This window comes from Chiloscyllium plagiosum, unplaced genomic scaffold (assembly GCF_037043375.1).
Source record: "Chiloscyllium plagiosum isolate Xiang-an unplaced genomic scaffold, Cpla_swu_hap1 HiC_scaffold_13, whole genome shotgun sequence".
In the NCBI taxonomy this organism is placed as follows: Eukaryota; Metazoa; Chordata; class Chondrichthyes; order Orectolobiformes; family Hemiscylliidae; genus Chiloscyllium; species Chiloscyllium plagiosum.
Window position 1 is genome coordinate 30,921,413 of NW_028270151.1, and position 16,881 is coordinate 30,938,293.

A 16,881-nucleotide genomic window follows, 5' to 3' on the forward strand; every position below is an offset into this window, starting at 1 on the left:
CAACACTCAGGAAGCTTGACACTGTCCAGGACAAAGTAACTGGCATGATTGGCACCATATTCAGAAACATTCACTCCTTCGCCACTGGTACTCGGGAGCAACAGTGTGTACCATATTTATGATACACTGGAGAAATTCACCAAATCTCTTTAGCACCTTCCAAACTGATGGCCATTTCCATCAGAGATCTACTTAGTACAGAGATGAGGAGGAATTTCTTTTGTGGGCAGTGAATCAATTGAATGAAAACATAGGAACAGATGCAAGACCTATGGCCTATTGATTCTGCTGTGCCGTTCAGAGAGATTATGGCTGATCTGATAATCCTCAACTCCGCTTTCCGACCTTCTCCCCCATGACCTTAGTTTGCCCCACAAATTTAATATCTATCTTTCCTTGCCTTGAAAGCAATCTGCATTAAAGAATGTAATAGATTCTCTGCTCTGAAAAGAAATTCCTCCTCAGCTCTATACTCTATCTTTGACTAAGCCCTCTGTTCCTAAACTCGCAGGAAACAATTCTCCACATCAAAACTGTCAAGCCCCTTAAGAAGCTTATATGTTTCAATAAGGTTGCCCCTCATTCTTCTAAACACCAATGAGTCCAACCAAAGCTACTCAACATAGTGAGTTTTTCTGATGAAAACTATTTGTGGAATCAGCCGAGTGAACCCCCTCTTGACTGCCTCCAGTGCTTGTACATCTTTCCTTATATAAAGGGAAGTGTTCACAGTATTCTGGATGAGGTCTTACTTTCTATAGTTTTAGCAGGACTTTACAAAGCAAAAGAGGGGACGGATAGAATTGTGGAGGTGGGAGATTGATTTAATGAAGTAGTATTTCCACCATTAAATCATGCTAAAGGAGCTAAGTTATGGAAAAGCCTGTGTATCATGACTAAATCTTGTCAACTGTTGAGTGACTTAAAATGCCATGTGTTTGCATGTCCTAGTTCTCAGCTTCGTCTGTTAAGAAGTGAACAAAATTACTTATGTTTTTGTGCTCACCTTGTGTGTCTATGAACATACAAAAATGATGGGCATTTTTACTCTACTTTACAAGTAATGTGGACAATTAACTTTGCAAAAAGGATTCCAAGGGATCAGGAGATTTTTTTTTAGAGGAATGCTCACTTGTGTCTCTGGAAAGTCATTGAAATGTAAATGCCTATGTGGAGGATCCTCAAGATGAAAGATGATTTATGAATTTATTGCTTCTATTGCCTGAATATTTACAGAAACACTCCACACTCCATATCCAAAAACTTAATAGCTAACACACAGCGGCATGACAAACAAGTGTGAACAGCCACCATTCATCTCCATTGTGCGGCAGTGGCTTATGATATTGAATCATAATTAGTGGGTAAAATTAGGGTGCATGGTATTGGGGGCAAAGTACTAGATTGGATTGAAAATTGGTTGGCTAATAGGAAACAAAGGGTAGTGATAAACGGCTCCATTTTGGAATGGCAGGCAGTGACCAGTGGGGTACTGCAGGGATCTGTGCTGGGACCACAGCTTTTTACAATATATGTTAATGATATAGAAGATGGTATCAGCAATAACATTAGCAAATTTGCTGATGATACAAAGCTGGGTGGCAGGGTGAAAAGTGATGAGGATGTTAGGAGATTACAGGGTGACCTGGACAAGTTGGGTGAGTGGGCAGATGCATGGCAGATGCAGTTTAAGGTGGATAAATGTATGGTTATCCACTTTGGTAGCAAGAACAGGAAGGCAGACTACTACCTCAATGGAATCAATTTATGTAAAGGGGCAGTACAGAGAGATCTGGGTGTTCTTGTACACCAGTCAATGAAGGCAAGCATGCAGGTAGTAAAGAAGGCTAATAGCATGCAGGCCTTCATAACAAGAGGAATTGAGTATAGAAGCAAAGTGGTGCTTCTGCAGCTGTACAGGGCCCTGGTGAGACCACACCTGGAGTACTGTGTGCAGTTCTGGTCTCCAAATTTGAGAAAAGACATTCTGGCTATTGAGGGAGTGCAGCGTAGTTTCACGAGGTCAATTCCTGGAATGGCAGGATTACCGTACACTGAAAGACTGAAGCGACTGGGCTTGTATACCCTTGAGTTTCAAAGATTGAGAGGGGATCTGATTGAGACGTATAAGATTATGAAAGGATTGGACATTCTGGCAGCAGGAAACATATTTCCACTGATGGGTGAGTGCTGAACCAGAGGACACAGCTTAAAAATACGGGGTAGACCATTTAGGACAGAGCTCAGGAGAAACTTCTTCACCCAGAGAGTGGTGGCTGTGTGGAATGCTCTGCCACAGGGGGCAGTGGAGGCCCACTCTCTGGATTCATTTAAGAAGGAGTTGGATAGAGCTCTCAAAGATAGTGGAATCAAGGGTTATGGAGATAAGGCAGGAACAGGATACTGATTAGGAATGATCAACCATGATTATATTGAATGGCGGTGCAGGCTCGAAGGGCTGAATGGCCTACTCCTGCACCTATTGTCTATTGAATCATTTGTATGGATAATGGAAGTATCGATTCTGTGGCTACATGATCAAACTTGTCTGGAAATAGCAAGTATTGTCCCAAGGACTGGCCAGGAGGAGGCAGTTTCAGGCTACTTGGGACAGAAAGATATTCACCAGCTGGGCAAAAGGAGCCCTGTTTAAGCAGCCAACTTGAACAGTGGGCAGAGGAGCTAAACTGTTTTCACTTGCAAGGCTATATTTCTCTGCAGAAGCATGGACATATCTTTGTGTGACTTAGTCATAGAGATGTACAGTTCAGAAACTGACCCTTCAGTCCAACTCGTCCATGCCGAGCAGTTATCCCAACCTAATCTAGTCCCTATTGCCAGCACTTGGCCCAATACCCTCTAAACCCTTCCTATTCACAGTCGTGTACCACAAAGGATTGGTGCTGGGTCCACTGCTTTTCGTCATTTAAATAAAAGATTTGGATGTGAACATAGGAGATATAGTTAGTAAGTTTGCAGATGACCCCAAAATTGGAGATTAGATTAGATTACTTACAGTGTGGAAACAGGTCCTTCGGCCCAGCGAGTCCACACCGACCCGCCGAAGCGCAAACCACCCAGACCCATTTCCCTACATTTACCCCTGCACCTAACACTACGGGCAATTTAGCATGGCCAATTCACCTAACCTGCTCATTTTTGGACTGTGGGAGGAAACCGGAGCACCCTGAGGAAACCCATGCAGACACTGGGAGAATGTGCAAACTCCACACAGTCAGTCGCCTGAGGCGGGAATTGAACCTGGGTCTCTGGCGCTGTGAGGCAGCAGTGCTAACCACTGTGCCACTGTGTAGTGGATAGTATAGAAGGTTATCTCAGATTACGATGAGACATCTTAGCAACTTCCAAAATTCAGTTATCTTCAAAGGTCAAGGAGCGAGAGCCTTCTTCACTGCAATGTTTCATCTTTGATAACTGATTATGGATGCTAATTTGTTTCTTGTTACTCCATTAATAATTTAAGTGCAAGTGTCCACTGAATTGATCTCTTCGATGCAAGCATACCTCTGTATCTGAAGGTGTCATGATTTTGTTGCTTCACGTTTTGAGTGGTATGTGAATAAACACTTACTTTTGGTTTTAAATTTACTAGAAAATGCATTTGTTGTGACGAGAGGATAAACACATTCAAAAGGATTTAAAGCCTCGTCTCAAAATATGCCTGTCATTGCCCTCATTCAAGAATCATAGAGGTTAAGAATAAATGGAAATGTTATCTCCTCATTTCTCCCCATCTATACCAATATTCTGACTCAAATCTTACCTCACATTTGCCATTGTTATCATACAGGATTGTGTTTTCAAGATTTTACCTGTGGCTATGTATCTATCTAGTATGACCACAGATGTCCAGTTAAAAATGGAATCCTTACACATTGTGCACATTGTAATTTCTTTGATTCCACCTTGGTGAAAGACAAAATGAAAATGACTTTGATCCCTCTTGGGACAGATGCTCTGAAAGTGGTGGTTTTGCACATTGTATTCATGTGTTTCACTCAAGTCCATTAAACCTCCGCAGAGTCATCCTGCTTTAAGGAGAATTTCACTGCATGATGGTTTGTTTCAGTGAAATATTGATTCAGTCTTGGGACTGCTGAAGTGGGAATGTTGACCGCATTGTTGATTTCTAAGTGAGTTGGATAATTTCACGCTGTTGATATCACAGTCTAAATAGTCCTTCAATATGCCTGGTTTCCGGTGGTTATTCCCTGTTGACTTTTCAATGGAAAGGATTGTCAATATCTCTGCATAAGCACTGTACAAAGCACATAATAAAAGATACTACTTGTGGTGGATTATGTATTTTGTATTCCGATTATAGGTAGAAACATTTTCAAACACTTGAATGAAACTTTGTAAATATCACTGAGGCACAAGGTTCTAAGTGACAGACTATGTGGCATGGATACCACAGAATGATTTTTTTTGAGTGTTGGTGTAAGGATTGCAAACAAATACTTCCATCCAATCTCCTCTTTCAAATCACTGCCAACCACCCTCTCCCTCCCCCTAGTCTCTATCAAAGAATAGGCAGTTCCAAGTTCAGTCCATTTATGTTCGTACCTGTTAATTGATCTTGCATCTGCCTTTCAAAATAGTTACAAACCCATAGGGAGCAACAGGCTTTAAGTCTTCTGTAGCTTCACTGGAAATAGTTGATGGAAAAGAGAAAGCAAAGCTTAGTTAATTAGGGCCCTCTGCACTGTGATTTTCAAAGAGCTGGTGTTGTCATAGTTTTAAAGTCATTCTGTGTTCTCCAGCTCTGAGGAACTTCCAGACATTTTCAACTGCTGCAGGTGGCCAGGTTCTGTCTCCTGTATTTTGTGATGCTGATGTAATTCTATCTGCAGTTGCTTCTACGTGCTCCATTTGGCAGCTGGTAGTGGGAGACTCTGCCCAGCAACCACCTGCAGAGATGAATTACATCTTCGGCAACAACACGTCGCTTTTGTACTCGCGTCCCAACAGAAGCAATGCTGGCGCTGGACTGAATTCTGCTGGGCAGAGATTGAAGCAATGCACAAAACGGAGTTCAGCTGATGAGCTGAACTTGAAAGAGAATGAAGTTGAAACTTCTCGCTGGAGGACTGTGCTGGCGTTTTTTACCCGCAGACACTATTTTATTGACTGTTTTTCCACAAGTGGCGGTTGTATTCAGGTAAAATTATGCTAATAGAAATAAGTTCAAATCTATTTTTTTCAAGTTAGATAAACAGAGGTGCATTACTTTGGAGTGTTACAGTAAAATGAAGTTAGGAAATTCTTCATTTCGCAATGGATAATTTGATGGATTAGAAAGCAATGGTTTAGTCTTATTTTTAATGTTTGCTTTCTGCTTTTGTACAAATGTAATGTAGACCTGATAACCTGGTTTGATATAATTCGCTTTGATCTTTAACTGCTTTGATGATATGCACACACACACACACACACACACACACACACACACACACATTGGCTTTTTCCTACGAAAGGGAAGATGGTAGTGATCCAATTCTTGTTTACCTTTTGTGATTAAGTTAACTTTGAAATGATTTGAAATAGCTGCAACTGTAGCTTGTATTGTCTGACCTTCCAAAACAATGCCCACCATTGCTGGTGTATTGAATTGTACACTCAAATGGTGCTAAAGTAAATGCCCATTGTGGCTTCAGATTGGATTTCAGTTGATAGTGCTTGCTTTTCAACACAACAGATAGAGAATGTTATTAAACTTTTGAACGTGCTGCTTAATTTGCAATATAATTGTGTTATTACTGTTCCATATTTGCTTCCCATGCATTCACAATACTAGTGGTTATTAAAGTTGTAGCTAGATTGTAATAACACCATGCATTATTTCGGTAATATTATCCAGATACTGAATGCTGTTTTGGTCCTTTGTGCTCTCCAAAATTTCTGCGCAACACAAGCATGTACACAATACCCGTTTAGCAATATGAGAGAGCTACAGATGACAGCTAGTACAATAGCAGCAGCCGTTTGGCTGATGGTTTCTTTTTCTTTGCAAAATTAGTGATAAATAATTTAAGTTGTAGTGCCTACTGGGATGGGTTTTAAGTTAAATGCGAGGGTGTGACTATAGTTCTGTCTAAAAATGTAATTCCACTGCACTTCGAGACCATCAGCTGCAGTTTGAGTTTCAGCCAGGCAGAGCCATGTTCATACTACTTAGCTCTAACAGCCATGGGCAGGACGGTCTCAAATTTGAAGTACAAGTGCATAGAGAGGGAGGAATTGAGAATCTTTGCCTTAAAGATACTTCAGTGTTAGCTCCAATAGCTTTATAAAGCATTCCGTGGGATCCAGCAGACCCCCCTACATGCTTTCAGAACCAGGCTTATGACGCTGAGTACGTTTATTACCATTATGGCATCAAATCACAGAATTTTTAGGTTACTTTGATTTGCTGCAAGTTTAATACAGGGCTTGTCTCCTGATTTGCACTGTGTGTTCAGTATTAGTGCAAAATGTAAGGTATTTCATATCTCCCATACATTGTGATAGTATTAAATCATCCTGAATCTCATGGTTCACATTATATAATGAATTGTTGGTCAGGTATCAAAACATATTGATGTTATTTTGATTGGCAATAAAGTGGGCACTATATGTTAATTAAATGGTTAGCAAGGTTAAATCTCATGGAATACAGGGAGAACTTGCCACTTGGATGCAGACCTGGCTCAAAGGTAGAAGACAGGGTGGTAGTGAAGGGTTGTTTTTCAGATGGAGGCCTATGACCGTTGGACTGCCAACAGGATCAGTGCTGGGTCAACTACTTTTTGTCATTTATATAAATGATTTGGATGTGAGCTTAAGAGGTATAGTTAGTATGTTTGCAGATGACACCGAAATTGGAAGTGTTGTGGACAGCGAAGAAGGTTACCTCAAAGTACAACAGGATCTTGATCAGACGGACCAATGGGCTGAGAAGTGGCAGATGGAGTTTAATTTAGATAAGTGTGAGGTGCTGCATTTTGGGAAAGCAAATCTTAGCAGGGCATATACACTTAATGGTAAGGTCCTAGGGAGTGTTGCAGAGCAAAGAGACCTTGGAGTGCAGGTTCATAGTTCCTTGAAAGTAGATTCATAGGGAGATAGGATAGTGAAGAAGGCATTTGGTATACTTTCCTTTATTGGTCAGAGTATTGAGTACAGGAGTTGGGAGGTCATGTTGCAGCTGTACAGGACATTGGTTAGGCCACTTTTGGAAAATTGCGTGCAATTCTGGTCTCCTTCCTATCGGAAAGATGTTGTGAAACTTGCGAGGGTTCAGAAAAGATTTACAAGGATGCTGCCAGGGTTGGAGGATTTGAGCTATAGGGAGAGGCTGAACAGGCTGGGACTGTTTTCCCTGGAGCATTGGAGGCTGAGGGGTGACCTTATAGAGGTTTATAAAGTCATGAGGGGCATGGATAGGATAAATAGGCAAAGTCTTTCCTGGGGTGGGGGAATCAGAACTAGAGGGCATAAGTTTAGGGTGAAAGGAGAAGGATATACTAGGGACTTAAGGGGCAACTTTGTCACACAGAGGGTGGTGCGAATGTGGAATGAGCTGCCAGAGGAAGTGGTGCAGACTGGTACAGTTGCAGCATTTAAAAGGAATGTGGATGGGTATATGAATAGGAAGGTTTAGAGGAATATGGGCCAAGTGCTGGGAAATGGGACTAGATTAGGTTAGGATATCAGGTTTGCTGTACATCTCTTTGACTGTATAACTTTGAATCCTGTAATGCTAGCAAGTTCCTTCCACTAATTTACGTGCTAGCCTACACATTTTAACAGTTAAACATGAACTGAGTTTTTAACATTTTGAATGTGGTTAAACCGAAATGTGTTTTTTGTAGATCACACGCATTTCAGTTATCAACATTCTGCATAGATAAGAGATGACTTTTGATGCTTTTTTCAAAAATGTTTCCATTTGTTGATACAAAAATGAGCAGGTTGCCCTGTGAGGTTTACTCCTTCCTTCCAGACCTTGACATTCAATAATACTACACGCTGCATAGTGACATGAGTTAAGAAAGGTCAGCTGAACTGATCTCAGTGTCGTTCTCGTTGGGTGTGGCAGTGGCAAGGTTCCAACACTATTTTCATTACCTTAAAGGGACAAGTTTGACACCTTGAGTTGAAGTGTGTGGGCACCTCTGATTTTTGTCTTAAGGTCCTGTGAAGTATGTCAGAATGTTTTCTCATGTTAAAGGTAATATTTAAAGGCAAGTTGTTATTGATTAGCTCTGGAGTAAAGCTGGCCATGTCGTGCATCCTACTATTTACTGAACTGATGAATGTGCAGGTGCTCCTTTGTCTACTGGAAAGATCATGAACATGGTGTATTTGAAATGATACTCCTTTCCAGTGTGTGCACCTTCTACCAATGTCCAGTTCTAAAAAGGAAAGTTTGTTCTATTATTGTTGTGGAAGGATATATTGGTCCTGGGGTGGATCCAGATCACAAGAATGATCCCAGGAATGAAAAGCTTAACCTATAAGGACCATTTGCTGGGACTATACTGTGTTTGGAAGGGTGAGGCGTGATCTAACTGAAAATTACAGAATACTGAACAACCTAAACAGAGTGGACATTGGGAAGATGTTTCCATTGGCAGGAGAGATGAGGACCTGAGGGCACAGTCTTCAAAAAAAAAGAAAGACCCTTTAGAATAGAGTTAAGGAGAAACTTCTTTCGCCAAAGGCTCGTGAATCTTGTGGAATTCATTGCCACAGAAGGCTGTGGAGGCCAGGTCATGGAGTACATTTAAGACCGTAATAAATGGGTTCTTAATAGGGGATCAAAGGTAACAGAGAGAGAGTGGTAGAATGGGGTTGAAAAATCTATCAGCCATGATCAAATGGCAGAGCAGACTCGATGGGCCGAATTTCTGGTCCTCTGTCTTATCATGTCCTCATTCTGGCTACATGGGGCATTGTCAGTAATGTCTTTGTTACCTTGTTTTTGTTCAAGCTGTTATGAATCTACACCCTTTATACTTCAAGAGGCATGAAGTAACAGCTAATAATAGGTACGGATTGCAACTGCCGATCTATTATTAAGAGCCCTGATTGTCAGAGGTGTGTTTAGGGTCAACATGGTGAATGTCAGTGTAAGCCTCTGGTTACTTTAAACCCTGCACCATATTTTAACTGATCCCTTGACTGCACTGGGTGGAGGTGGAATTGCCCTGGGAGTCCTGAGGTACTGAAGCTGTCCATGTCTATATTTAACAAGACCTAGACAATATTGAAGTTTGACCTAGCAATGGCAAGAAACATTTGTGCTGCACAAATGCCAGGCAATGACCATCTCTAATAAGAGACAATCTAACAATAGCCCTTTGCCATGCAGTGGTTTTACCATCACTGAATCAGCTGCTATCAATACCCTGGGCATTAACATTGTCCAGAAACTGACTGTGCTCAAAAGCAGGTCAGAGGCTAGAAATACTGCAACGAGTACTACTCTCCTAACTCATCAAAGCCTGTCTACCATCTACAAAACAGGGATTTGATGGAATACTCTCTACTTGCCTGGTTACGTGCAGCTCCAACAGTAGTCCAGAAGCTTGAGACCATCTGGGACAGAGCAACCTGCTTGATTGACAACACATCCACAAGCATCCAATCCTTCTATCGCCTGACTCTCATTCAGAGTAGTATGTCCCATCTACAAGTTGCATTGCAGTAATTCGCCAAAGATCCTTAGCACCTTCCAAACCCACAACCTCTTTGATCTAGAATGACAAGAGCAGCAGATATGGGGGCACAAATTCACCAACAAGCCACTCACCATCCTGACTTGGAAATCTAGAACTGTTCCTTCTCTGTCACAGGCTCAGAATCTTGGAATTCCTTCACTTGGGGTATTGTGGGTCTACCAGCAGTACACAGACTGCAATGGTTCAAGGAGGCACATCACCACCACCTTTTTACATGGAACTAGGGATGGGCAGTAAATGCAGGCCAGCCAAAGATGCCCACTTCCTACAAGTGAATAGAAAATAATGTTCGGTTTTGTATTCAATATTTTAATACTTTGTTTCTGTGCATTCAAAATGGTTTTTCCACATTATAATTTTTAATCTTCCTATGTGGAAAAACAATGACACAAGAACCACAGTTTGCTGTTAATCTGACCACTACTAGCTGGTAAAAGAATGAGGCCATCCGATCTCAGAAAAAGCAATCAGGCATATTTGTGGTAATTTATTCTGCAATTTCCTCTATATGCACTAATAGGATGATTTCTCAATATTGGCATTGCAAGTTTAATATTCCCATTCCTCACTCAGTTTCTCTATGTGAGGCGGGAATTCCTAGTGACATTTGAATATAAAACTGGTCCTTTTCTTTATCTCTAATTGTGAGAGCAATAGCCCTGTTTTTCCCTTCTGGTGAGCAGCCTGATGTACATTTGTAGATCATTTTTAGAAGTGAAACTATTGTCATCCTGTTTCTGCCTCAGTCAAAGCAAAACACACAGACATAGTTTATTTTTCCTCTTTCATCTTTTTTCTGGGCCCTGGAGGGAGAGAGAAAGATCACCCATGTGCGCAGATTAATGACTTCTCGGTCTTCTCTCTGTTTCTTAATGAATTATATAGTCATTTGCAGGGAGCAGCATCCAGATAAGGTAACATCCATACTGATTTGGTGACCATTACAATCAGTGAGTGTCAATAGTAAAAATTAAGCCATCTGATGTTACACAATGAATGTTTTTAACCTTGTTAACTAGCTTCACATAATGAATACTTTTCACCTTTACATACTGCTGCTTCATCTTGTTAAATGGCTTTACGTAATGCTTTTCCACCTTATTAACCGACCATCCCTGCCTCAAGCACCCATTGTTTACTGCAAGTTCTTACCTGATCCGAGTCATGCTAGCTGAACCGTTTGTTTCACAAAACTCAAAACCTTATCTCTTTCCCTACCTGCACAAACCTTATACACTTTCTCAAAACCTCCTATGAGTTGAATGAAATAAACACTGGTAGTTTTAGGTTCGCTTAGATTCCCTCCAGTGTGGAAATAGGCCCTTCGGCCCAACAAGTCCACACCGACCCTCCGAAGAGTAACCCACCCAGACGCATTTCCCTCTGACTAATGCACCTCACACTATGGGCAATTTAACATGGCCAATTCACCAGACCTGCGCATCTTTAGACTGTGGGAGGAAACCAGAGCTGGAGATAATTGTTTCTTTTGTGTCTGTCCATACTAACTTAATTTTAAAATTGCTATAGCAGCAAATGACCAGATTCCACACTTAAAATGTGAATTAATTATTCATTTTCAACTTTGCAGTTCCATTCTACTTGTTACTTGCCCTCATTTACTACAGTGGCAAGTGGGAGGATTATGTGGAAGATGTAATATTGGTAGAAACATTTCTGTTGTAATAAAAAAAAACTTCTTCTAGCTATATATTTTGCTGTTTTGAAATCTAATCAATCCTTACAATTCGTTCACTAAATACAGAAATGTTTCTCTACCACACAACTTGATTTTACCATCTTTTTCAATGTGTTTAGATGTGTTATTTATTTTACACATTTAACATGGAATACTGAAACACTTTTCAAATGGAGGAGGAAAATTGAAATAACTAAAACAGGAGCCGTTAAGCATTTTGACATTTTAAGGATTGCGTATGCCAGACATTAAATCCATTTGTAAGGACCTTTTTTTTATTAAATGTATGAAAACAAAAGTAAGGTGAGTTAGCAACACAACACCCTTGCAAAATGATTGCTCAGAAATGCTTCCTGATGAAGTATAATGAGTTCATTTTCCTTTCATACCAATATTCTCAATGAAATTGTTAAATTTTAATGTGACTTCTGTGACAATGCAAGGTATGTTGGTAGGAAGCAAAAATGTAAAGATGTATTATGTCTGAGTATATGGGAAAGGAAAAGTAGGTCATTTGATCTCTCAATCCAGCTCCACCATTCAACAAGATCATGGTTGATCTGTTTGTATTTCTGATTCCACATTGTTATCCACCCTGATAACCTTTGACTCCTCTGTCTAACAAAGATCTATCCACTTCTGCCTTAAAAATACTTAATGATCCTGCCTCCACTGCCTTTAGAGACAGATGGTTTGCAGGTTGCACATCCCTCACAGAAACAAGAATGTTTTTCTCTCCTAAAATGGTGATACTCAGTTTTAACACAGTGCCCTCTAATTCTGGACTCCCTACAAGTGGAAGCATTCCTTCCATCCTCATCTTGTCCACGTCATTCAGGATCTTACACCTTTTAAATGTTATCCCTCATTTTTCTAAACTCTGGCAAAAGCAAGCCAAGTCTACTCAACCTGTCCTCACATGATAAGCCACTCATTCCAGGGTTTCCGTGTAATAAACCACCTCCAATGTATTAGCATCCTTCTTCAAATAATTATAACAATCTTGTAATTTTCAAGATGTCTCAATGTCCTGTACACTTCTTTTGCCAATAGATAGCAATGTAGCAGCATTCTTGATTGTATGATACCTGCATATAATCTTTTGTGGCTCACACGCTGTAACATTTTTATCACACTGTAACTTGGAGTTCTGCAGTAGTTCTCTATACTGTTGACAAACGTGATATCCTATTCGGAGCATCCACCAGCACATGCTGTCCTTGTCACAAAGTTGCTACTTCTCATTTCCTTAGTATTGTCCTTCTTGGCCTTATCTCAATTCACTTTGAGTAATCCCACACTAATACCTTTGTCACCTCTGGTTGCAAATATTTTGGTGATCTTCTAATTGGTCTCCTATGAGCAAAGAACAATGCAATGCAGGAGCAAGCTGTTTGGCCCTCGAAGCTTGCGCAAACACATTTTACCTTTCCATACCAAAATTGTCTACACTTACAGGATCCATAGCCCTCTATCCTTTTCCTATCCGTGTATTCATCCAGGTGCTTCTTGAATGCTGCTATTGTCTGCTTTTACTATCACCTCTGGCAACGCATTCCACACACTCCCCACCCGTTGTGTGAAAAACATGCCTCACACATCGCTTTTAAACTTACCCCCCTTGCACCTTGAATATGTGCCCCCGAGTTATTGACTTCTCCAGCCAGGGAAAAGCTTCATACATTCCGCTCCATCCATGACATTCACAACCTTATAAACTTCTACTAAGTTGCACCTCAACCTCCTGTGTTCCAGTGAAAACAAACCCAGTCTATCCAACTTTTCTTCATAGCTAAAATTCACAATACCAGGAAACATCCTGTGAAATCTTTCCTGTACCCTCTCCAAAGCATCCACATCCTTCTGGTAGTGTGGTGAGCAGAACTGTACATAATATTCCAAATGTGGCTGAACTCAAGTTCAATAAAGCTGCAGTATTACTTGTCTATCCTTGTACAATGAAGGCAGGCATGCCAAAAGGCTTTTTTACTGCCTTATGTACCTGCGCTGCCACCGTCAGTAATCTATGAGCCTTCATACCAGATCCCTCTGCATATTGATACTCATAACAGTTCTGCCAATCACTGTATAATTTCCACCTGTGCTCGATTTTCCAAAATGCTTCACCTCTCGTTTGTCTGGATTAAACTCTATCTGCTATTTTTCTTGTCTGCAACTGGTGTGTATCCTCTGACTGTCTTCCTCTCTATCCACAACTCCTCCAATCTTTGTACCATCTGCAAACTTACTACTTAGACCAGGTATGTTTTTCTCCAAATCATTTAGGTAGACCATAAACAGCAGAGATCCCTGCACAGATCACTGTGGAACACCAAAGGTCACAGTCCTCCATTCCAAAAAGCGTCCTTCTACCTCTATCCACTGTCTCCTATGACTAAGCAATTCTGTATTTGTCTTGTCAGCTCACCCCGATACCATGTGTCTTCACCTTTTGTACCAGAGGGACCTTGTCAAAGGCTTTACTGAAGTCCATGTAGACCACAACAACTGTTTTACTCTCATCAATCATTTTTGTCACCTCTTCAAAAAACTCAATTAAGTTTGACCTCTCCTGCACAAAACCATGCTGTCTATCACTAATAAGTCAATCCGTTTCTAAATGTGTCCCTGAGAATCTTTTCCAATAATTTCTCTACCACTGACGTGAGAGTCACAGGCCTGTAATTTCTTGGATTATCTCAGGTGCCCTAAAGAATGGAATACGATTGGCTATTCTCCAGTCCTCTGGGATCTCACCCTCTGCCAAAGAAGACACACTTTCTAAACCTAAGCTTATCCAAAAATCTGTTGCCCATATCTTGTTCTACACTGTCATACAGGCACTTTCACTCCTGCTGACCTACTTTTAACTTTGGCCCTTCACCCCTCCAATTTAATATTTTCTAACATTCATTTACATCTCAATATCGCACCTTTTCTTGTACCTATAAGTTTATTCGCTATTTCTTTCCCTAAAGAACTCTTCAGATGCGCCCTCCTTTACAACCCTGTCTTTTTTTTCAGTTCATCATTACATCTACATCATTCGCTGCCACAAACTGGAACTGTTTTACTAAACTCCTCTGCTTTGCCTCTTGACTTTTAAAGCAATGTTTAAAAGTCCACTTTTACGACCAATTTTTAAGTCTGTCCTGCCAGACTTCCTTTGATTCAGTGTTAGTCTTTGTTTCTAATTATATCTCTGAAGTTCACTGACGTTTTGCTCCTTTAAACATGTGTAATAGTGGGTGTTGATTTTGTACTTTTCAAATTTTGAAAAATATGTTAATACTTAAAACTCATTAAACAGTCTTGATCTGAGTTTGTTTTGAGCTTCAATCCCTGTGATTTACGTAATAGAGTAGTAAAATGAACAAATGAGGAGCTGGGGGTGAAACATAAAGTTCTTTTACTTCTGGGACCCATGATTAATTGGCACTGAACTGGTTATCTCATTCAAATAAACCACAAGGGCAGCGGGAGTGGAAAATAGAAATGTCTCACTGATGCAATAGGTGCACTCCTCTGAGATAAAATGGTACTGAAGCAGAAAGCTTTACTCTGCCTCTAACCTATTTTGTACCTATCTTGAGAATTCTTGATGCTGATCATGAGTGCCTGAAATGGAAAAGTGTTCCATATGTTGCTTATATCATCTATTGCTACATTGTGACATTTGAAGTTAGAACTGTAATTGAAATTTGATGCTAGAATAGCAAAAGAGCGTTGTGATATTTCTAACACAGTGAAGGCTTACTTGGGTCATGTAATTACACAAATAACAATAAATGCTGGCAAAGCACAGCAGCTCAGAGAGGGTCTGATTTTTGCCAATTAACCTGAAATGTTGACTCCGTTTCCCCCTCCAAAGATGCTGCCTATCTTGCCGAATGCCATATATACTCAGGTAATAGTCAATGCCAGGTAAAGATTTACCCCGACTTTTTAGAATATAAGTCCTAGTTTTGCATAAAGTGTGTATAGGTTTTCTCACCCCATCTCTCAACTTTGTTTAGCAACTCCTTATTGTTACCTTATACCTCATGATCATTCTGGCATTCACTGTTTGATCAGAAGCATAAGTGGAGAAGCCATGTAAATGCTATGGTATCAAAACAAAGGCGAGGAATTCTGAACCAAGTAATATACTTTCTGACTCTCCAGAAACACTTCACAATCTACCAGTCATGATTCAGGAGTGTGGTGGGAGTTTTGGGAATGAGGTGGTGGAAACAGACTGAGCCTTTCTTCCAATTGTTCATTTCATAAATCATCAGAATAGCTGGTGACAACCATTCTGCACTCAATTCAGAACCATGGCCAGCAATCCTGAGTGTTGTTATCAGCAGTTTCTAAGACCTAAACTAGATTACATTGCCTTGAAAATATTACTTGTGTATAAGTCAACCCCCTACAGTTTTCTTAAAAATATGATTTCTCAGACTCTCGCTTTTCATGTACATACATACGTCTAACATTTTCTGATTTTTAAAAAATATTTTATCTGTTCAGCGCCTGGGGGAGAAATGGTGTAGCATTAATATCACTGGACTAATAATCCAGAACACCAGGTCGATATTCTGGAGACATTGGTATGAATCCCCACGGCATTTGGTGAAACTTAAATTCACTAAAAACTTTGAATTAAAAAGTAATCTAATACTTAATTATTATCCTTTTAAGGAAGGAAAACTGACATCCTTATTTGGTCTGGCCTTCCTGTGATTCCAGAAATGGCTGAGTAAACCACTCAGTTCAAGTGCAGTCGGTTTGGGCGACAAATATTGGCTACTTTCAGTGAAAGAATTTCAAAATAGTATTTGCTTTCATGCTAATGAATCCCATAGCCATACTTGTGTCTCAGTTTTAAGACAATTCCTGTTGTCCAGTATTTTATGTTTCACTATCCTATGTGAATAGCTTTTTTTTTTCTCTAACTCCTGCCCTGATTATTTTCCTAGTCATGATCTCAGTTTAATTACATCTCTCTCTCTGATTTGCATAGCTAGTGAAGAAAGTCTTTCGCATGTCATCTCTCAAAATTCCTCACAATTTAAAAATGTATTCTATCTCCAAATCTCTCTTGTTAACTTTCTGTATTTTCTGTTGGTTAAGAGTAAATCTGTCAATTGCATAACTTTAATTTCCTTTGTATCATTCAGGTGGTTGCATGCTCTGTCCTGTGACTTCAGATATCCTTTCTATAATATAGTGTCTAAAACTGCTCTCCATGTTCTGGCTTCAGTCTAAATGATTTTTAGTAGCCGTTTGTTGCAAGTTCTCCAGATCATGGAATCATAGAATTTGCCATACGGAGGGAGGCTATTCAACTCATTATATCTGTACTACCTAAAGCAGTTAACCAGCTTGTCCCATTTCTGTTGAATCACAGCAGCAGTTGTGGACACACTGTCCCCTTGCAGAAAGCTTAAAATG

The 16,881-nt window shown here is 40.2% G+C and overlaps 1 protein-coding gene across 27 annotated transcripts in view; it reads left to right on the forward strand.

Annotated features, from left to right (window-relative positions):
- Positions 1-16,881, forward strand: part of dlg1b (discs large MAGUK scaffold protein 1b) — a 435,380-nt gene that overhangs the window by 214,045 nt on the left and 204,454 nt on the right. For 4 of the 27 annotated variants that reach the window (XM_043702493.2, XM_087993455.1, XM_087993458.1 and 1 more), the window contains exon 1: positions 4,925-5,182. The exons of 21 other annotated variants lie outside the window; for them this stretch is intronic. In XM_043702493.2, the coding sequence (XP_043558428.1) occupies positions 4,940-5,182 (243 nt within the window). In that variant the 5' untranslated portion in view covers positions 4,925-4,939. Of the gene's footprint in view, positions 1-4,924; positions 5,183-12,339; positions 12,357-16,881 lie in introns of those variants that run through there. 2 more of the 27 variants (XM_043702501.2, XM_043702500.2) reach the window with 1 other exon arrangement.